Here is a 22,421-nt window from a genome sequence, read left to right as displayed (position 1 = left end):
TTAGGAGGGACACATGAAACACAGGATGGATTTTGGCATGAGCTGGTAAGGCTAGTTTGTATGCCACTGTCCCTACCTTGTCTATTACCTCATAGGGTCCATAGTACTTAGGGGCTAGCTTAGCACAGGTCCTTCTAGCCAAGGATTTTAGTTTATAAGGCTGCAACTTGAGGTAAACCCAATCCTGAACAGCAAATTCCACTTCTCTTCGGTGTTTGTCAGCTTGTTGTTTCATAAGGTTTTGAGCCTTAAGTAGGTTCTGCTTAAGTTCTTCTAACACATCATCCCTCTGGTGGCACAAGTTATTCACCTCTTCTACCTTGGTAGGAATAGCCCCTGCCTTCAGTAGTGTTGGAGCCTCTCTGCCATAAAGGGCTCTGAAAGGAGTCATCTTAGCAGAGCTACTGTAGTTGGTATTAAACCAGAATTCTGCCCAGTGTAACCAGCTCAACCACTGTTTGGGTCTTGGACTAACAAAGCATCTCAAATAAGTTTCTATGCACCTATTAGTTACCTCGGTTTGTCCATCTGATTGAGGATGGTATGAGGTACTAAACTTCAACAAGGTTCCTGACACCCTTAGCAATTCCTTCCAAAAATGACTTAAGAACAAAGGATCTCTATCAGAAATGATAGAAGAGGGGAAACCATGAAGTTTAACCACCCCTTCTATGAAAACAGAGGCCACATCCTTGGCAGTGTAGGGGTGACCCAGAGCAAAGGCATGCATATACTTAGTTAACCTGTCCACCACTACCAGAATTGTGTCCTTACCCCTGACCCTAGGCAAACCTCCAATGAAATCCATAGATACATCAGTCCAGACATGTTGAGGCAAGGGAATAGGCTGTAATAACCCTGCTGGAGCCAGAGTAGAATATTTATGTCTCTGGCACACTTCACACCCTTCCACATAAGCCTTGACATCAGCCTTCATCCCTTCCCAATATAAGAAGCTAGCAACCTTTTTATATGTCCTGAAGTGACCAGAGTGCCCTCCCATTGGAGTCTCATGGCATTCAGCCATAATAATAGGGATTCTAGGGGACCCCTTGGGTAGTACAACCCTGCCTTTGTAATAAAGTATCCCCTTTTTCCACTCATAGTGAGGATGTGCCCCAGGGTTGATCATCAATTCTTGACAAATCCTCTGCAATTTTGGATNTCCACTCATAATGAGGATGTGCCCCAGGGTTGACCATCAATTCTTGACAAATTCTCTGTAATTTTGGATCTTCTTGTAGACCTTCCCCCCATGAGTTAATCTCTTCACTGGACAGTATAGAAATAGCAGAATACATGGCCTTCCTAGAGAGAGCATCAGCAGCTGAATTTTCAGTCCCTGGTTTATATTGAATATCAAAATCCAGCCCTACCATCTTGACAGCCCACTTAAATTGTTCTTCTGTGAATAATTTCTGCTCAGTTAAAAACTTGAGACTTTTCTGATCTGTTTTTATAGTGAAGTGTCTCCCCATTAAGTAATGCCTCCATTTCTGAGTGGCTTGAACCAGAGCCATAAGCTCTCTTTCATAGACAGACTTTTGCTGGGCTCTGGAAGATAATCCCCTGCTCCAAAAGGCCAGAGGCCTACCCCCCTGCATCAACACTGCCCCCAGACCAGAACTAGATGCATCTGTCTCCACCACAAACTCCTTATTAAAGTCAGGTATGGCCAGCAAAGGTAACTCCACCATGGCCCCCTTCAACTTCTCAAAGGCTTGAGTAGCCTCACCTGACCAGCTAAAGGCATCCTTCTTGAGGAGATTAGTAAGGGGTTTTGCAATCTTCCCATAGTCTTTGACAAACCTTCTGTAATACCCTGTTAAGCCCAAAAAACCTCTCAATCCCTTGATATTAGAGGGTTGAGGCCAACTCTGCATATCCTCCACCTTGCTTAAGTCAGCAGCCACCCCTTCACCTGAGATTATGTGCCCTAAGTACTCAATCCTTGACTGACCAAAGCTACATTTCTTCTGGTTAGCTTTAAGGGAATGTTGAGCCAATAGAGACAATATAGTGTGCAGGTGCTGTACATGGGAGGCCAAGTCAGAACTATAGACTAAAATATCATCAAAGAAGACTAGGGTAAACCTCCTCAAGTAGGGCTTAAGTATGTCATTCATAAGGGCTTGGAAGGTAGAGGGGGCATTGGTCAAGCCAAAAGGCATGACTAGAAACTCATAGTGCCCCTCATGAGTTCTAAAAGCAGTTTTAGCCACATCTTCCTCTCTCATTCTGATTTGATGGTACCCTGATTTCAAATCTAGCTTGGAGAATACCTGAGCCCCCCCAATCTCATCTAGCAACTCTTCTACCAATGGAATAGGGAATTTGTTTGGGGTTGTAACCTTATTAAGGGCCCTATAATCCACACAAAACCTCCACCCCCCATCTTTTTTCTTCACTAAGATAATAGGGCTGGAGTAAGGACTTATGCTTGGTCTAATGACCCCTGCTCCCAGCATCTCATCCACCAATCTTTCCACCTCTGCTTTCTGATAATAAGGGCATCTGTAGGGCCTAAGGTTGGGAATAAGGGCTCCTTCCTTCAGGTGTATAGCATGGTCATGGTTCCTGGAGGGGGGTAGACCCTGAGGATCTTGGAACACTGCTTGGTGTTGTTGTAGCAACCTCTGTACTTCTTCTGGCACCACCTCCTTACTCTGGTCTGATTCCCTTGAACCACACTGAATGAACAGCCCTGCTCCTTCCTGCTTCAGGACTTGCATAAGAGCACCCACTGATAATTCACTCTTAGTCAAGGCAGGATCACCTACCAAGGTAATTACAGAATCCTCACCCTTAATGTTCAAGATCATCTTACCAAAGTCTGCTTTGATTTCTCCCAACCCTGCTAGCCAACCTATACCCAAGACCAAATCCACCCCCTTTAACCCAAACAAGTAGAAATCCTGAACCACCCTCAAGCCTTGAAGATTCAGATTGAGTTGAGCACACTTGCCTTGACACTTGATCTGATGACCATCCCCTACTTCCACCGACACTTGCCTTGACACCTGATCTGATGACCATCCCCTACTTCCACCACATAGGCTTTAGTCTCTGCCACCCTGAGTTTAAGCCTTTCTACTAGCTCTTTAGCAATGAAGTTATGAGAAGCCCCACAATCTATCAAAACCACCACTGCTTTCCCTTGTACTTCACCCTTAAGCTTCCAGGACTTGGTAGAGGTGAGCCCCTTCATTGAGTAGAGGGATAATTGAAAGAGTTTTGCCACCTCCTGTTCCTCCCCATATTCTAACTCCTCTTCTCCTTCTTCATCTTCAGCCAGAATCAGCATCCTCAATTGCCTGTTTTTACAGGTGTGATCCCTAGTATAGGGCTCATCACACCTAAAACAGAGTCCTTTTTCTCTTTTTTCCCTCATCTCCACACTTGTTAACCTCCTGTAATCCCCTCTAGCTTTAATTCTTTCTAGATCTTGGGGAGGTTTACTGCTACCAGTAAAACTACCCCCTCCAGAACCTTCCCTCCTAAAAGAATCCACCCCAGAGTTCTCCACTGAAACCACTCTGTTGAAGGAACTTCCCCTGTAAGGGGTTCCAGATTTGTTAGGGTTATAATTCCCCCTTCTTCCAGTGACCATATTCTTCTGCTCAATTAGAATCGCCTTCTGAATAATCTCAGGTAAGGTGCCCAACTCGTACAACTTCACCTCAACCCTAATTTCCTCTTTTAACCCATTCAGAAATATCCCCTTGACATAATCTTTGTTCACCTCTTGTAAGGCCCCTGCATACTTCTCGAATTCTTCCACAAATGCTTCCACACTGCCTTCCTGTTTCAAAGCTAACAACAATTCGAAGGGGTTTTGGGCCATTGACGGTTGAAAACGCCTTACTACTGCCATCTTGAAGCCATCCCACGATGGAGAGGGGTTACAACGTTCCCACCACTGGAACCAACTGAGAGCCTTTCCCTCAAGGGCCACCATGGTGGCCTTCATCCTCTCTTCATCAGTTACACCCCGTAGACGAAAATACCTCTCCAAACGTTGCACCCAACCATACGCATCATCCCCTACGAAAACAGGGATCTCCATTTTACGCCATTTGTCACGTCCAGAGTGTGCTCTGTGCGTCTCTGTTTCTTCCTCATTCTCACTCCCCAACCCTACTGATTCATTTTCCCTAGAAATCCCTAGCTTGGTGGCAATTGCTTCCAGCAGATTCTCCAATTTACTCGTTCTTGCTTCATTGAGTTCAAATCTCAGTCTGGTTTCCTCTCGTTCTTGTTTCATCTCTTCACGATCTTGCATCCAACTATCGTTCTCTTTAGCCATCCTTCTGGTAGATACCATGCGCAATCCTCCTCGTCGTGGTGTTCCTCACTCCCCTCAGGCACCAGAATGGTGCTCTGATACCAGTGATAACACTGGTATCTTATTAGAAAGAAATTTAATAGAAATGTGTAGAAAAGAAATGCCCCCACCCAGAATCAATGATTCTGCCAGGGTTCTAACTTGCTTTATTAGATTTAGTATGAAGAAGATGTTTACAAGANAGGACGAGGATAGGATGGGGATAGGATGAGGACGACAAAGAGGATGAGGATTCGATGTGGATGAGGACGAGGATGAGGATAGGATGAGGACGAGAATGAGGATGAGCATGAGGATAGCCTCCCAAATTCAGTCTGCTTTATAGGCAAACTTCCCAACTAACCCTCTAACTACCTAAGGGCATAGCTGTAACATTGCTATCCCTTAGCCACACCCCTCTTTTCCCTCTCTTATATACATTTTTTACAATAGGTCTTTGTCTACTTAACCTATCACTAAGACTCTCCAAACAATAATTATCTCTACTATTTAAGAAATTCCAATCTTCTAGTTAATCACTTCATTCCATTATAGATAAGTTTCTCATCTAGGCTAATATGTTATAAATGTGAACAGGCTCTTAATGGTGCTAAAGAAAGCATGATGATAAACAGCTAGCTCATCAAATTGGTCAAAGGTGATAGCTACTGATCCACATAGCAATTTAAACAATACCACCTTAATTTTTGGAAGACAGTCAAGATTAGAAAAGAGACAAACTACGCTAAAAATTTGCCCATCACCAATACACAGGCACATTTTGAAAAGAGGGAATTGAAGTCAAAGCAACTTAAACCTGCCACTAATCAAAATTATGTCATACAACAAACTGATCTATTACAGAACAATCATAATAGATTCAGGTTGGGTATAAATAGAAAAAATGAGTCATAAAATAATGAACTACTATTTGCCACATATTTAAGCTAATGGAACTCTATCCAAAATGTTTTTGAGACATTCACATGATTCATTCCTCAGTAGTACAGAGTGAAAGTGGTGAAGCATCTTTTCTGAAATAAGTGTTTCCTAACATGAAAGAGGCAAATTTGCTGACACGCACAAAGCTATTGAAATTACCTTGGACTATAACTCCTTGCCACATATCTTCCATGCTCTGGAGTTATGCGAATAATTAGACCATGTGAATCATTAACATCTTTTGAAATACCAGACCACCAACCCACCTGCAAGAATCCATACACATGTAACTTTAAACAATTTCTTAATGAAAATCAAGAGTTAACAACATTACAAGTTAAAACCAGATGTTAAAACAGTGCAACTTATTAGTAAAGCATGCAAAACTAAAATGATACACCAAAGCATTAATCCATTTAACCAAAAAATAAAAAGAAACAAACCCCAAGTTCATATGTAAATGAATTAAAACTATTACTATTGCACAACCAAAGTAGCGCAATAAAATGCACCCTGAAAGCTAAAAACATAATAATAAGTAAATCAAACACAGTAATAGGAAAGCTTGTGAATGGTTTTTATCTGATATCTCCAGATATTGACTGCCATCTGATTCAGCTAAAGATTGCAAGCTCTAAGAATAAATTATGTCCACAAGAACTCATAACAAAGAATAAAGTAGTGAGGGAAGTCTTGCTTTGATGGCACAAACAAATTTTCTACCAAATTAACAACAATTTAAGCAAGCTACAAGTATAATCAAGGCCACACTTTGACATTGCACCTGACATTCTATTTCCACCACACTCACAATGCTAAGACATTATGCAAGTTGTTATCAAACAAATTATATGAGAACTCACAAGTCCAGCACCAGCTTTATCTCTTAAAAAGGCTGCATCTGTGTACCGCTCTTCCTTTATGGCTCTCTGAAAGATTATAAAATATATTATATATTACCTAAAAATGTATATAGGATGGTAAAGAAGCATGAAAACTGAATTCCGTATAAAAAGCTTCCACTCGTCAGAAAAGCATCATGTAAGTCAAAGTTCCTACATTGAGATGAGACATCACTCTTCCAACACTGTTATTGGTAGCTGCAGCTGCAATTGCCACCTTAAGTCTAGCAGCATCTTTGTAATCCTCCAAATACACAGAACGATTTAACTGAGACTGTTGAGGACAAAATCATGTCAGCAATGAAGCACCATTAAACCAAAAGGTCAAACAATGCTCTGTATAATAAAAAGGGTCAACGGAATTCTATTTGAGTGAGGCACATAGTTCACTTGGACAAATAAAACAAGATTAATAGCATTAATAGTCATTTTCTCCTTGCAATATTAAGGTCCTGCCATTAATGTTCAAGAAAATCTCCTCCAGACTACATCATTTACATAACTGTTAACTGAAAGCAGAGTATTTCTAATTTCACAACCTACAGTCTTCAGCAAACCAAAGTAAATTGCTTACTAGCAGCCATTTACACAAGCAATTACTTAACCTGATTGCTTTTAGGGTAGGCCATTTACACAAGCATCCAATGGTAGTGTGCTTCTTGGGCAAACCTATAATTCCGGGAAGACTTTCATATTAAAGAAAGTCGGCCATTAATTAATAGAATCACCAACAAAACTCATTGAGTGGATAGAGGATGTTGCAAATAGCTTCATTACATTGCAAAGGTCATCAAAGCATTGGAAAAAAATAAGACGAATATCAATCATAATCATAACAACATAATATACACTTGTGTAAAAAGATGGCATATTGTGTCGATTAGAGGGTATCCACTATCCTAGAGTTGTGTAATGATGAAACTCTAGTTTTTGGATTTCTGTGAAGGTGTTTCTAGCTCTAGCAAGCTCTCTTACCATATTTCCTAATTCTGTTTATAATACACCATTCCTCAATGATACTGCTCTTGTTTCTAAAATTGCATTCAAAACAAGAGGAATGTCGAGTGTAACTCAATGTAACTTCCTAACGAATAATGATTAAATATTTCAACAAAATATGAAAATTTTAACACAATTTATATTTCCCCTAACACACAACAAAATCAAAATGACTCTTCCATCCAAAAGAACACATCAATATGGATTCACAATATCTATCATCAAATATAATTTGCACCAAAAACCAAAAAAATTGAAACAACAGGTTTACATTTCTGGACGTACCTTGAGAACAGAGACAATACGCTCATGTTCATCAACCTCCTGGAAATGAACGCGCCACCGATCCCAATCCCATTCTCCATCATCATCATCATCATCACCGCCATCTTCCGGTTCACCTTTTGCGGCGGCGGAGGTGTCAGAGTTGCGGTTGGTGAAGGAGTTTACGTAAGAATCGAATTGCTTGATTGCGTTGCTGACAAAGCCATTGAGCAGCGAGTCCCATCGCAGATTAGCGCCTTTGTCATCATCGGAGGAGGAGGAAGCGGAGTTATGGCAGCGGCATAGGGATTGGGATTGGGAATGGAATTGAAGAAGTGAAGGTGTTCTGAGAGAGAGAGGGAAAGTGATAGAGAGATTATGGTTTGAGAAGTTTAGGTTTGAAGGTGTGGGAATCATTGAAGTTATCATATTGAGATGATTTTCAGAGAAGAAGAAGAAGAAGAAGTGGATAATTTATGTGAATGTTTTTTAGGGAAATTGGTAATACACCAAAAACATTGTTGAGACCAAAAACAAGTGGACAAGGATCAAATTTCTCTTCTGCCTTAATTCCATCACACTTCATTTTTATTATTTTTTACTTTATTATTAGAGTATATCAACAAACTATATGTTCATTTAGTCGTGCAATGTCTTACTAAACTACACAACCAGAATTTAAAAGATATTACTTCTTTATATCATTACCAATTTGAGCAATGCTTGTGGATGGGGTTCACCAGTACATATTTATTAGGCGGACACGACATGAAAAATGAACTCATCGCCCTAAAATGTATGTGCCCAACATGTCATATTCATTATGGTCATTACAAATGGGCAGCATTCGGACATTATTGGATAAAATATTTAATATCAAATATACAAATGTATATGTATTTTGTCAAATGTGAGAAAATGTATTCCATTTGTTATATGAATTTATATATCAAATATGATAAAATACTATAATTTTCTTATTATATATATACATTTATATTTTGTATATTATATATCCATATATTGTTCTTTTTGTATTTTGTATGCAAATGATGTACTATGTATATTCTATATTATATATATGCACTTGTATTGTTCTATTTGTATAATTATTTATTATGATAATAAATACATTTGTATATTTATATGCATGATATGTATTGTTTACTTTGTATCCCTAGTGTATATACATTTGTATATATATTTTGTAATTTTATTTAATGCGGATTTTGCTCTGCCCATATTTATGACGGATAGAATATGATATTTCATACCTTATTTAAAATTGGGCATGCTCATGTCCACCTTAATTTAAGTGGGCATTGTATGGTTACGAACAGAGTAAGAAGAACGACCTTAATTGTCAATACTAGTTTTTTACAATGAAATTTGAAGGGAAACTCTAGATTATACAGGGAAAAATATATTATATCAATTTCTCATAAAATTACATATCCTATTTATCATTTTTACCCTAATAAAAATCAAACATAATTTACATATTTAACAACATATTGAGGGATTCGGATTGGTGTCTAAAAATGTTAGTAGATCAAAAGCCCTTTGAGTGAAGAGTCAATTTCATTGAATCTAAATTGCTTCTTGGAAAATTAAGTCATTGTGTAATGTTTTAAGATTTTGTGTATGTGACAAATTGGTAAGTTGCTAAATAGTTCCTAAACATATTTAACCCCATATTAGTTTAATATTTATATACTTTAGTGTAATTTTTTTTTTTGTAGGATAACTACATCATTCATATATATTACTTTTATTTAAAATTTAATAATAAAAAACTCATATAATATCAATATTTAGATTATTTTATAAAAAAAATATTGTAAATTAAATTGTTGATAAAAAAATTAGATATTAAAAGTTATTGCAGATGGGATTCTTAATGGAGGTTGCTTTACTAATTATTATTATAGCAACACTAACGATGATAAGCCAAGTGAACATGTTCAGAGCAAAATTAGACGAGTCAAAACCGAGGTAGTCACAAGTGTGAGTGATTACAAAACAATTATGATGTAAGTGCCAGAAAACAAAGGAAATAGGACCTGTAACTAGTTCAAATCAGTGTTGTTGGAACTGGACCGGACCGGACGGTCTGACCGGTCTGATCGCTGACCGGACTTGAAAACGGCTCTGGTTTGCCATCTTAACTGAATGAGAGTTGGACCGCTTTGAACCGGAAAAAATCCGGTCCGACCATGTTAAACCGGATTAACTCGGGAAGTAAACCGGACGACTCACTTAAAAATTAAAAAATTGGACAATGTTCTAATATTTTATTTTACTACGATCCAAAAAAGATAAAGAAGTATTATTTCAATATAATTATACATAATTATTAATTATATAAAGTTTTACATTTATATATAACTATATATTTATAAATAAAAATTATTAATCATGTATGAAATCACCCGGTCAGACCAGACGCTTTAACTATTTAAACCGGTTAAACCTAATATGGGACCTCTGCCGGTTTGACGTCCGGCTCGGGTTTCACAACACTGGTTCAAATCTTATGGTTACAACAGTTCAAATCTGATCCAATGGACATCATGCATTTTAGCCAATCCAATAAAAGTAAATGATTTAATAATGTGGTCCACTCAACCAGTCTTACAATAATATTTCTAGAGACAAGGAACACGATTGCATCAAGATCCAACAAGCACAGAAGAAAAACCCTGTCCCTAGCTAGTAGCCACACACTAGAAGGAAATCATTTCAGATTTTTTACATTAAGTCATAGAGCTGATTTTAATATCTCAATGTAGAAAGTTTATTCAGAGTTGTTTCTCCCTTAAATAATTTGGATGACCAAAAAGTAAGAGTTTGATTTTTAGGAGTGACATTTGTTGGAAAACAGTCATTTCTTATTTAACCAAAAGAGACCATAGTAGCAAAAAAAAGTTGTGGAGACTCGGTGATGTGGTGGGTGATGCCATAATATTGTGATTGTGTTGACAAAGTATAATTATGGCGTGAAATTAAATCGTAATAATGTGACGGTAATGACTATATTATCTTTTGGGTGGGGATTTAGTTAGGTAAAGTTTTTTGAATTTACTCCATAGTTATCAAATATAGGGATATCTAATAGTTTAGATACTATTAATTTTAATTCAAACATTTAATTTCCCTACAAGGAGTGAGATAAGTTTAAAAAACTAATCTGGATCATCTTCCTGTCTTATCTTTTTTGCATTCAAATTGAACCCCACTTCGAAATCCTGAGCTTTCGATAATTTCCAGGGTTTTCTTGTTTTCTTGTTTTCAAGACACTATTTTGCTCAATTTCGGGATTTGACCCACTTTGTAGTGAAGCACCAAAGGAATACTATACCCAATTATATCCCATCCAATATGTTATTCTAATTTTAAAGTTTATCTTGTTGTTTGTAATTTAATTAGTGATGCATGATGTAAAGTTTTACATCAAAGTTCTTAAGGCTTTTAACTTGTGCAGATTAGGGTCCTGTGAAATGCTGTAAAACAATTCTCAAGACTTATATATAGCATGGGATCCATGAATCTGCATTGGAGATTATCAATTACAGAGAATGGAAGCTCCCAAAAATCATGTATATCCGCAACTTCTAGAATCCATAGCTGTTTCTGTAAGCCAAGTTTCACTGGGCTAACTCTAAAAGTTGGAATGAATTCTTCACCTGCTCTCTATAACTGGTAAAAATTTGAACCCATTTCAGCATGTTGTGTTTTCCCTTATCCAAAAATCACCCATTTGATAGTTTATGCTACCAAGTCTGTCATCATAAAATTTTAAATATGGAAATTATGCATCTTTAGCAGTACAGGGTACTTTCCTTTTTCCTCTCACAAGTTAATTTGCATGATAATATCTGAATGTTTCTTCTCTGTATCTGTGCATTATCAGTTTCCTGATAAAATCTGGGTGGAGAGTAGCTTTTGCCTTGAACACAGGTGGAATGTCCGGTAATGGTGACCAACAAAACCTCAACGAAGATAATTCCAATTTTGGCGGTACTCGATTGGGTAGGATAGTGGCTGCAGGTGGCAGACAACTTCTAGAAAAGCTGAACTCAGCTAGAAAGAACTTCCCTATGAAAATATTCCTGCTACTTTTGGGTTTCTACACAGCAAATGCACTAGCTACAATCCTTGGACAAACCGGCGATTGGGATGTTCTGGTTGCTGGTGTTGTAGTGGCTGCAATCGAGGGGATTGGTATGTTAATGTATAAAAAGCCACCTACTGTAAGGACTAGGAGGCTGCAGTCTTTTCTAATGATGATGAACTATTGGAAAGCTGGTATATGTTTAGGCCTCTTTGTGGATGCTTTTAAGTTAGGCAGCTAAGGACCCCCAAAACGTGTCGGTCTCGCTTTCTCCTTTCAATTTATTGCTGTATCTTGGCCCCTATGCAATATCTTATTTTTTCATAAACTCTGGTAACCCTCAAGTTTGGCGTTCCTTCTCTTTATGCTACCAAGTTTTAAAGTAATTGTGTACATGTAATTGTGATATATATGAGTAGTATATATGAAGATTGCTTAATAACTTCGTGGCTCTGTGCATAGTGCTACGTACTTGCATATGCATAGCATGACCCCTGACTTCATTTTCTCTTGCAAATCTGTTCTGGTTGCTGAGTTTAAGAGGAAACTTTTGAAGTAAGGGGCTTTGGAGCTACCTGAATTTTATATCTTTATATGGAGCTACTTATGCAATAATGCACCAATGTGAATATAAAAAATTATGAATGTGGTATTGCTCCTTTTGTTAATATATATATAGCAACAGATGGTGTACCTTCATTAAGTGCTGGGAGTGGTATGCATTATGAAGCAACAGGTTGAAATTTTAGGATTCAATTCCTGGTGCCTTGAATGGAAACTAGAAATAGTGAAGACCTCTGCTTGAACTGAATCTAGGAGGAAGGTGATTGATTACTTTGTTAATCTCATAAGTATCACATTATATAATCTTGCATAGTCATTGTGTTAGTAAGTAGACATATGAATTTTTTTGTTTTATTATTATTATTAATGCTAAGCTTGATGAGAAAAGTTTGTAGGGATTAAAAGATCTAGCTTTACATGTTTTCATTTGAACCTCAGTTTTCTTGGAAGGCAAATTTTAATTTGCAGCAGTATACCACGTATTTGCTATGATCTTACTGTATATCACAGTCACATGTTTTTAGTTTTTTGGGTAATGAAATAGATTTCATGATAACAGGAAAATCATGACAACAATCATATTGACTGAAAAATAGCTGACATGAGTTAAAGAATGCAACCACATGAGGCATAAATTGCCCCTCGAGCAATAGTTACAAAGATTTTTATCTTTTTATTGCTCTCTCACTATTAGATAATGAAGATAAAAAGCTTTCTTTCTAATACTTGGACGTGTGTGTGTATATAGATTCAAGCAACCTTATTCTTCAGTTGCAGCACTTGCAGCACTCAGGTCCACAGAAAGATCAAGAGCCTGAAACAAAGAACCACAAGGTGAATGTAATTAAGAATAATTATAAAATCAACAAAACAAAAAACAGACTCTCTATGTTACATTGTAATCCCCTTTGATGAGATACTCTTTTGTCTAATACTATAATTGGACCTTAATGGTCCACTCAACCAGTCTTACAATAATATTTCTAGAGACAAGGAACACGATTGCATCAAGATCCAACAAGCACAGAAGAAAAACCCTGTCCCTAGCTAGTAGCCACACACTAGAAGGAAATCATTTCAGATTTTTTACATTAAGTCATAGAGCTGATTTTAATATCTCAATGTAGAAAGTTTATTCAGAGTTGTTTCTCCCTTAAATAATTTGGATGACCAAAAAGTAAGAGTTTGATTTTTAGGAGTGACATTTGTTGGAAAACAGTCATTTCTTATTTAACCAAAAGAGACCATAGTAGCAAAAAAAAGTTGTGGAGACTCGGTGATGTGGTGGGTGATGCCATAATATTGTGATTGTGTTGACAAAGTATAATTATGGCGTGAAATTAAATCGTAATAATGTGACGGTAATGACTATATTATCTTTTGGGTGGGGATTTAGTTAGGTAAAGTTTTTTGAATTTACTCCATAGTTATCAAATATAGGGATATCTAATAGTTTAGATACTATTAATTTTAATTCAAACATTTAATTTCCCTACAAGGAGTGAGATAAGTTTAAAAAACTAATCTGGATCATCTTCCTGTCTTATCTTTTTTGCATTCAAATTGAACCCCACTTCGAAATCCTGAGCTTTCGATAATTTCCAGGGTTTTCTTGTTTTCTTGTTTTCAAGACACTATTTTGCTCAATTTCGGGATTTGACCCACTTTGTAGTGAAGCACCAAAGGAATACTATACCCAATTATATCCCATCCAATATGTTATTCTAATTTTAAAGTTTATCTTGTTGTTTGTAATTTAATTAGTGATGCATGATGTAAAGTTTTACATCAAAGTTCTTAAGGCTTTTAACTTGTGCAGATTAGGGTCCTGTGAAATGCTGTAAAACAATTCTCAAGACTTATATATAGCATGGGATCCATGAATCTGCATTGGAGATTATCAATTACAGAGAATGGAAGCTCCCAAAAATCATGTATATCCGCAACTTCTAGAATCCATAGCTGTTTCTGTAAGCCAAGTTTCACTGGGCTAACTCTAAAAGTTGGAATGAATTCTTCACCTGCTCTCTATAACTGGTAAAAATTTGAACCCATTTCAGCATGTTGTGTTTTCCCTTATCCAAAAATCACCCATTTGATAGTTTATGCTACCAAGTCTGTCATCATAAAATTTTAAATATGGAAATTATGCATCTTTAGCAGTACAGGGTACTTTCCTTTTTCCTCTCACAAGTTAATTTGCATGATAATATCTGAATGTTTCTTCTCTGTATCTGTGCATTATCAGTTTCCTGATAAAATCTGGGTGGAGAGTAGCTTTTGCCTTGAACACAGGTGGAATGTCCGGTAATGGTGACCAACAAAACCTCAACGAAGATAATTCCAATTTTGGCGGTACTCGATTGGGTAGGATAGTGGCTGCAGGTGGCAGACAACTTCTAGAAAAGCTGAACTCAGCTAGAAAGAACTTCCCTATGAAAATATTCCTGCTACTTTTGGGTTTCTACACAGCAAATGCACTAGCTACAATCCTTGGACAAACCGGCGATTGGGATGTTCTGGTTGCTGGTGTTGTAGTGGCTGCAATCGAGGGGATTGGTATGTTAATGTATAAAAAGCCACCTACTGTAAGGACTAGGAGGCTGCAGTCTTTTCTAATGATGATGAACTATTGGAAAGCTGGTATATGTTTAGGCCTCTTTGTGGATGCTTTTAAGTTAGGCAGCTAAGGACCCCCAAAACGTGTCGGTCTCGCTTTCTCCTTTCAATTTATTGCTGTATCTTGGCCCCTATGCAATATCTTATTTTTTCATAAACTCTGGTAACCCTCAAGTTTGGCGTTCCTTCTCTTTATGCTACCAAGTTTTAAAGTAATTGTGTACATGTAATTGTGATATATATGAGTAGTATATATGAAGATTGCTTAATAACTTCGTGGCTCTGTGCATAGTGCTACGTACTTGCATATGCATAGCATGACCCCTGACTTCATTTTCTCTTGCAAATCTGTTCTGGTTGCTGAGTTTAAGAGGAAACTTTTGAAGTAAGGGGCTTTGGAGCTACCTGAATTTTATATCTTTATATGGAGCTACTTATGCAATAATGCACCAATGTGAATATAAAAAATTATGAATGTGGTATTGCTCCTTTTGTTAATATATATATAGCAACAGATGGTGTACCTTCATTAAGTGCTGGGAGTGGTATGCATTATGAAGCAACAGGTTGAAATTTTAGGATTCAATTCCTGGTGCCTTGAATGGAAACTAGAAATAGTGAAGACCTCTGCTTGAACTGAATCTAGGAGGAAGGTGATTGATTACTTTGTTAATCTCATAAGTATCACATTATATAATCTTGCATAGTCATTGTGTTAGTAAGTAGACATATGAATTTTTTTGTTTTATTATTATTATTAATGCTAAGCTTGATGAGAAAAGTTTGTAGGGATTAAAAGATCTAGCTTTACATGTTTTCATTTGAACCTCAGTTTTCTTGGAAGGCAAATTTTAATTTGCAGCAGTATACCACGTATTTGCTATGATCTTACTGTATATCACAGTCACATGTTTTTAGTTTTTTGGGTAATGAAATAGATTTCATGATAACAGGAAAATCATGACAACAATCATATTGACTGAAAAATAGCTGACATGAGTTAAAGAATGCAACCACATGAGGCATAAATTGCCCCTCGAGCAATAGTTACAAAGATTTTTATCTTTTTATTGCTCTCTCACTATTAGATAATGAAGATAAAAAGCTTTCTTTCTAATACTTGGACGTGTGTGTGTATATAGATTCAAGCAACCTTATTCTTCAGTTGCAGCACTTGCAGCACTCAGGTCCACAGAAAGATCAAGAGCCTGAAACAAAGAACCACAAGGTGAATGTAATTAAGAATAATTATAAAATCAACAAAACAAAAAACAGACTCTCTATGTTACATTGTAATCCCCTTTGATGTGATACTCTGTTGTCTAATACTATAATTGGAGCATAATGTTTTTATGTGTGTACATGCGGCATGATTTTTCTGAATAAAAGATACCATTCACACACAAAAATGAATTTGAGATGGAAAATGTAATAGCATGTAGTATATGAACTGAAAAAAATGGAATGAAATTACCTTTCCTGTGATCTTACTGTACATCTCAATCACATCTTGTACTGTGGTTTCAAAGTGTGTGGTAGCATCATAGCTCTGCAAGGATTTAATTACGGATTAGTACAACTGATTTTCCAAGATGAAAAGAATAAGGAAAAAAATATATAGGCTGAAGATATCATATCTATCATGAAGGAAACCAAAGACAAGAGCATAACGATATTAATGATATATTAACTGTAAAAATTCCATGACATGATCTATTAATTGCTTCACTTAAACCATAAGGATGTTTGATTCTGTATTCCTGTCACAGTGGTTAGGAAATAACCGCAAGAAAAAAACTAGGAGAGATTCTACTGAGTACTTACTTCAGAGATGAAACAACCATCAGCTTGATGATCATTGGTGGGTTCAAATCTGTCATACATGTCATAAAATATTTCATCTACAGGTCCAAGAAGGTCAATACCAGGTTTCAATTCCACCTCAGGTTGGTCAGTTTCTGCTTCTGATGTAACAAAAGCAATATATTTTCCTTTGGGTGCTACATTGTGAGCATAAGAGCAGCAGAAGAGATACCTGATATGACAAGGGGGATCAGGAAACAAAACCTATGAAGTTGGAAGTAAGAATGATCACTATGAAAATCCCCTCTTCCATTCTTATTTAATTTATAATTTGTCATTTACAACCGAAGGAATCTAATTAATGTAAACTATATTGCATCGTTTATTAGTAGTTCTTCACTATTAACATTAATAAGTGACAGACATGAAACTCTTTCTGCCCAATTCACCAATTGTATTCTGCAATTTACAACCTATTTTGTGTATTAAATAACTTGATGTAATTACAAAGTTGAATAGCCATGGATATAGAGTATAGTGACTATGGTCCTACTAAGATTTCGATCTTCTTCTTTTCCTGAAGTACATGAAATATAACTATTTTCTCGGAGAGAAAAACACAGACAATTTTTTAATGGAATTGTGAAATATGAAACCATCACAGTTGATGAAAGCAAACTTACATATCTGATTTGCGACCAAGTTGCTTCTGGGGCAGAATAACTTGTGCTGAGTGAGAATCATTAGTTTCTGGAATAGGATGGCTCATAATACATATTGCACGTGCAACTTTTCCGACCTTGCGTACCTGTTGGATTAATTAATTAATTAGTGTCATATGAAGAGGATGAACTTTATGCAACAATAATATTGTTGCTTAGTGACTATTAGATCATAGGTTAGAATCCTGGAAATAATTTCCTCCTGCATTGGGTCATCCTATTTAATGGGTTGTCCTATTTAATTAGTGTCATATGAAAGATTACACATTTAGACATTCATGCAGACTAACATTTCCCATGACTGAAATAAAAAAACTTTTAAGAATGTAGCTCATAGTCCTGATAATGATATATACCCTTACAAATTTAACATAAGATACCTTATCAGGCAAATATGAAGGATCACACACAACTTTCTTGCATTTGGCTGTTTCTCCTTCAGAGGTCACACCAACAGCTTTCCCATCACCATCAAACTCTACCTATATACCACAAGATAAAATCTCAAATCCAGTTTAATTCTGTTGTTACAATATACAAGCTTCCACCAGAAATTATGGTAGTTCATATGATTTTCCTGTATATAGAAGCATGTTACAGACTTACCTTGCATTCTGGCTTGTTGAGCATGTAAGTTCCACCATACACTGCACTCAAACGTGCAAATGCCTATCACAGGAATCAAAGTTAGTTCCTGAAGTATACTAAATTTAAGACAGAAGAGATATGGAGAACCTGAGGCAACTCTCCGAGTCCATATAGTGGATATATGTAAGGTGAACCTCCTTGAAAACGTGCTAGGGACTCTGCATAAAGCTATACAAAACATCCAACACATTAGATATATGCCTGTAAGGTTTACCAGATTACTCTATGCATGCAATATCATCTATAACACAAATTCCCTTGTCAGAGAAAACAGGGGAAGCCTAAGGAATCATGGTTATATCATTTAGTAGTTTAATTTCAGTAGCCATGTAACAATAAGGGTAACGACTAGATGGTAAAAATGTTTATCATCTAGTTTTCCCTTTATCAATGTCGTTGTCATTATAGTATAATAATGCATTAGATAACCCTCTTCGGATGCTTCAATTTTACCAAGACCAAGTGTATTAGTAATTCAATATTTGATATCATGATGGCACCAACACATTGAAACTGATATGTGTTTTACATGAAAGATGCATGCATCCTAGGCCGCAACTCTATTCATATTCATGCATTTATAAAGACTAAGCAAGCAAAGTCATGTAACTTCTACTACTTTTATGTCCTTCAGTGATATGGATTATAGGCTCATACTTTTCTAATACTATTATATCCTTCACAGCCTCAGTTAAATGGTTTCTATTATAGATGCATAATGAAATATCTATCATTCATTCCCTGATGTCATAATTTGTAAATTAGTACCTTCATTCTCTCTACAAATTCCTTGGCTGGCTCATCCAAGTAATTATCATCAAGATGAAGTGCCAAGGCATGCCCAATAAAGTCTATTGTATCATCTTCCAACCCATATTTCCTGCATTTGGAGGAACCAAGAAAAATTGGAGAAAAGTAGAGTGAAACTAAGTATTGAAATTGGTTAAAGTAATTCTTAATTCCTGCATATCATATACAGATGACTGCAAGAACAATTTGTCACTAGAGTGGCAACCTTCTGTAAACTCTAAAGTAATGACATTCACTCACTGAAATGATCACAATTTTCGCCTTAGTTTGTTCTGTATCGTTCTATTGCCGTGTTCTAATCAGTAGTAATGGCAAATTAAACTGTCAAAATGTTCATATTAAAGCAGAAAATGCTTTTTTGTATACAAAAAATCATGTCAGATTTACATAGAATCATGTAAGTAAGATATATTATCATAGTTCAGTGAATACTTTTTCTTCACAGGAAAAGAAAGGAAGTTGATACATACGATATCAGTTGCCTTGCTGTAACTTGGTTTAAATCTAGTCCTTCATGAGATTTGGGATCATTTGTTTCATAATCTTGGACAAAAATGAAGAACTTTCGAGCACGGCGCTTCTCAAAGAGCCCCATTAAAGATGACTTCAGTGCTTCAACATCTGTTGCTGGAACTTTGTAAATCTGTTAAAAATAAAAATAAGTAAATACATTTTGTTATAAGGTTTTTCTCAACATTCAAAAGGTTGTATGAAATGCAAACTTTACAATATAGAAAAGTACCAATCGTGAAAAATAGAGAAGAAAGTAAAGAATATGGTTAATATAGGGCATACCTTTCCCTTATTATAAACAAAACTTCCATCTACAGCCTTAAAGTTTAAATACTTTGTAACATCTGTGTGGATTAGAACACGGACCAAACCTCCATTGGCCATCATAAACTACCATAAAACAGATGAAAAGTTGGTTTTTGTCATAAATGAATAACAATGGAAAACATACTAACAGATACTATAGTAAAGTATAGTGTAGGAACAAAAATATGTTGTCTCATATATGTTGTTTTGTCCCAATAAAAACATGATATGTTAATTAAAAAATTTAAACATTCATTGCTATTATTGTTTTTGTTTCATTATCATTAGCACACAGGCCATCGTATGGACCTTTGAAATACGATTCTCTCATTTTGGTAGTGAACCGCGAATTGGTTCTCTTGTATCAGTTCGTGGTTCTTTTGCGTACTGGTTCCCTTTAAGGAACAAACCAGATTTTTACCTACAGTTTGAGTAAAAGACAAGAATAATAATTGGTTGTAGACACTCACTTGTTATGACAAATAAGAAAAAAAATTATCCTTGGGTATTTCTCATAGTGTTAGATTCAAACCTAAAAGAAACAGCACTAGAAACGACTATGCAAAGAGCTATCAAATTTTTACTGAATATACCCCTAACAAAATGGTATTTGACAAGGTAACATACCGCATACTATAGGAGAACCACGTATTATGTGACTATGGTATGGACAAGATCTGACAACAGATCTTTCTTCTTGTGATAGAAATAGCAGAAAGATAAAGGCAAAAATAAAAATCATTTAACAATATAAAGAGTGATATACAAGAGAGCAGGTACCTTAGGAATGATATCAACATTGAATTCCCTGCTAGAACCTAAGTGCTCTAGTGGTTTGTCATCTCCCTTAAATCTCTTCCACAGCTATACAGCAAAAATGAGTCTAACATTAAAAGGAACTAAACATTAAATAAAATGGACATATTTTGCATGCTTCAGTTGCAACCTGTGTAAGATTAAGAGATGAAGATGCCCCACCATAGTAGTCATTTCTGTCCATGTGCAACACCTGATTCAAGTGAATAGGATAAAAAGAGCACATCATCTCTATTAGCATTGATCCCAATTGTGAAAAAATGCTTGCAGTGACAATGTTATTGTAGAGTTTCCAAAACAAGAATATCGCAACAGTATTTTCTTAATCGATAGTAATCAGTCTCATTTTCACCATTTATATTGATTCATTATCGAATCTTCAAAAAAGTAAATATTACATTTTTTTTCTTTAATTTTATTGTGTGAGCAAATGTAAATAATAATATGAACTATAAAATTATACTTGATGACAAATACTTTCTATTCTACATTAATCTTCTCTTGTATCATCTATCTAAACATTACTTCTTTGACAATCTAGTGAATCTAGCTTCAAAATAAATAAAGAATGTACAAGGAAAAAAGGAGAATCAAATGCAATAAAAAAAGGTGAGAGAAATAGAGAAATTACTTTGAGGCCATCAACAGAAAGAAGGCCACTAAGAATGCATTCCTTAAGACCAGTGCCAAGGACAATTACATCGTATTCTTCATCCATGGAAGATTGAGTTACAGAAAATAATACAACGAGAGTGATTCAAATGCAGATACAAAATAGAAAGAGTGAAAATAAAAGTGTTGTTGATACGAAGAAGGAAGAAATTTTATGTTGTTTTTGTTTGTGACAGAGATTTGAAACAGAACAGGTCTTCAGCGGGTAAGTGACGTCACTCCCCAAAAATAACTGCTTTTAACATGCAGCCACGTGTTTAGTACATAATTATTTTTTTTAGTTTAGTAAAATTAATGAAAACAATAATTTAATTACATAAATTAAGGTTAAAAAGAAAATGTTAACGTCAATATGAAATTCGACTGATCGAGAATACTCTTAATAATACTAAAAATAAAAAATTAAGTATTCCCATAAATTATTTATTTTGTATTTATTTACCCATTTAAATATCGTCCAAATTATTTACTCAAAAACATTAGTTTCATAAGATTATTTTTTCTAATTGTCAACCATCTTTTGTGTACTTTTTTCATAAGATGAAGTAAATTAGAATGTTTTTATCATATTGTAGACTAGTTTTAATAATTTATCAAATTTGATGATGATTTTGTTCCATTTTCTATTCTTGAACCTAGTAAATAGACCTAACTCCTCCAACTAATGAAATTTAGTTATTTTTTGTGATATAACTAGAATTAAATAACTTGTATTAGAAATGAGATTTAACACCGATTTATTCTTGTCATATGGCATGCAACATGCTCCAAATATGAGCATCATTCCTCTCCACTTATTATCCTTTGCATTAACATCTACCTCCTCCCTAACTACTTCATCATTAGAATCATGAATGTATTACCAATTAATAATAAATGTAACTATTCATGTATTAGACTTTGTCGACTAGTATATATGCACAGAAAATGATTTAATTGAAAAAAAATTTTAACAGAAAAAAATAGGTATATACTCAAATTATATGAGTTTTATATGTTACTCTGTCATTCACCATTTTATATTTAATCATTATTGACTCATAAAAAATGAATACAGATGAATGATTAATGATATATTAATCATAATAATTATACTGACAATGCATAGATATTATATTATTTTAATGTAAGAAATGAGAACAATTATATATATTATTATATCTTATTTGAATCGTAAGATTGGGAGATGATCACACATCACTTTTTTAATCATATGTTATTAAGTAACTTTTATTTTTAATCATTTCTTTATATTTGCATGATGCCGATTTACTATTCTTATAATTTGAGAATTATTCTGATGACAACCTCTAGGGGATGCCTTTGTTTTAAAGATCGTTTAGCTTCATACTTTAGGACTTTTAGAGTCCAAATTCGGTTTTGTGAAATTAGAGTGATATTAG

General features: G+C 35.5%; 4 protein-coding genes across 10 annotated transcripts in view; 2 read left to right on the top strand and 2 right to left on the bottom strand.

Annotated features, from left to right (window-relative positions):
* The window catches only part of LOC109331523 (protein EXECUTER 1, chloroplastic-like), a 17,606-nt gene extending 9,681 nt beyond the window's left edge, over nt 1-7,925 (bottom strand). For all 6 annotated transcript variants that reach the window (XR_002105804.1, XR_002105802.1, XR_002105803.1 and 3 more), the window contains exons 1-4: nt 7,453-7,925; nt 6,326-6,442; nt 6,130-6,195; nt 5,426-5,532 (exon numbers count right to left, since the gene is read on the bottom strand). Coding sequence is in view for 1 of the 6 variants with exons in the window: in XM_019566069.1 (XP_019421614.1) it covers nt 5,426-5,532; nt 6,130-6,195; nt 6,326-6,442; nt 7,453-7,860 (698 nt within the window). In the remaining 5 variants the exon portion in view is untranslated. The remainder of the gene's footprint in view (nt 1-5,425; nt 5,533-6,129; nt 6,196-6,325; nt 6,443-7,452) is intronic.
* Nucleotides 10,598-13,008, top strand: LOC109330750 (ycf20-like protein). Of its 2 annotated transcripts, XR_002105704.1 has the most exons (3): nt 10,598-11,133; nt 11,345-12,368; nt 12,858-13,008. XR_002105704.1 is itself a non-coding variant. In XM_019565033.1 (2 exons), the coding sequence occupies exons 1-2, from the start codon at nt 10,967-10,969 to the stop codon at nt 11,784-11,786; spliced, it is 609 nt and encodes a 202-aa protein (XP_019420578.1). In that variant the 5' UTR covers nt 10,598-10,966; the 3' UTR covers nt 11,787-13,008. The 2 variants fall into 2 exon arrangements, 1 of the variants encoding a protein (XP_019420578.1); XM_019565033.1 differs by having other exon boundaries at nt 11,345-13,008.
* Nucleotides 13,592-15,955, top strand: LOC109331512 (ycf20-like protein). The gene is made up of 3 exons (XM_019566053.1): nt 13,592-14,146; nt 14,358-15,381; nt 15,871-15,955. The coding sequence occupies exons 1-2, from the start codon at nt 13,980-13,982 to the stop codon at nt 14,797-14,799; spliced, it is 609 nt and encodes a 202-aa protein (XP_019421598.1). The 5' UTR covers nt 13,592-13,979; the 3' UTR covers nt 14,800-15,381; nt 15,871-15,955.
* Nucleotides 15,486-21,181, bottom strand: LOC109331509 (guanosine nucleotide diphosphate dissociation inhibitor At5g09550-like). The gene is made up of 13 exons (XM_019566050.1): nt 20,978-21,181; nt 20,477-20,539; nt 20,311-20,394; nt 19,507-19,614; nt 19,182-19,354; nt 18,670-18,781; nt 17,989-18,069; nt 17,860-17,922; nt 17,634-17,735; nt 17,215-17,339; nt 16,553-16,763; nt 16,203-16,277; nt 15,486-15,936 (listed from the first exon to the last, which is right to left on the bottom strand). Exons 1-13 carry the CDS (start codon nt 21,062-21,064, stop codon nt 15,883-15,885), a joined length of 1,338 nt encoding a protein of 445 aa, XP_019421595.1. The 5' UTR covers nt 21,065-21,181; the 3' UTR covers nt 15,486-15,882.

This window comes from Lupinus angustifolius, chromosome LG17 (genome assembly GCF_001865875.1).
Source record: "Lupinus angustifolius cultivar Tanjil chromosome LG17, LupAngTanjil_v1.0, whole genome shotgun sequence".
NCBI lineage: Eukaryota > Viridiplantae > Streptophyta > Magnoliopsida > Fabales > Fabaceae > Lupinus > Lupinus angustifolius.
The sequence above is the reverse complement of the archived record's forward strand: the minus strand, read 5'-3'. Positions and strand labels throughout refer to the sequence as shown.

Coding starts and splice junctions, on each gene's coding strand:
- LOC109331512 (XM_019566053.1), top strand. CDS start 13,980: ATGGGATCCATGAATCTGCATTGGAGATTATCAATTACAGAGAATGGA. Junction 14,147..14,357: donor TCACCTGCTCTCTATAACTG/GTAAAAATTTGA, acceptor GTGCATTATCAG/TTTCCTGATAAAATCTGGGT.
- LOC109331509 (XM_019566050.1), bottom strand. CDS start 21,064: ATGGATGAAGAATACGATGTAATTGTCCTTGGCACTGGTCTTAAGGAA. Junction 20,540..20,977: donor TTTCTGTTGATGGCCTCAAA/GTAATTTCTCTA, acceptor CACTTGAATCAG/GTGTTGCACATGGACAGAAA. Junction 18,782..19,181: donor ACAGCAAGGCAACTGATATC/GTATGTATCAAC, acceptor CTCCAAATGCAG/GAAATATGGGTTGGAAGATG.
- LOC109330750 (XM_019565033.1), top strand. CDS start 10,967: ATGGGATCCATGAATCTGCATTGGAGATTATCAATTACAGAGAATGGA. Junction 11,134..11,344: donor TCACCTGCTCTCTATAACTG/GTAAAAATTTGA, acceptor GTGCATTATCAG/TTTCCTGATAAAATCTGGGT.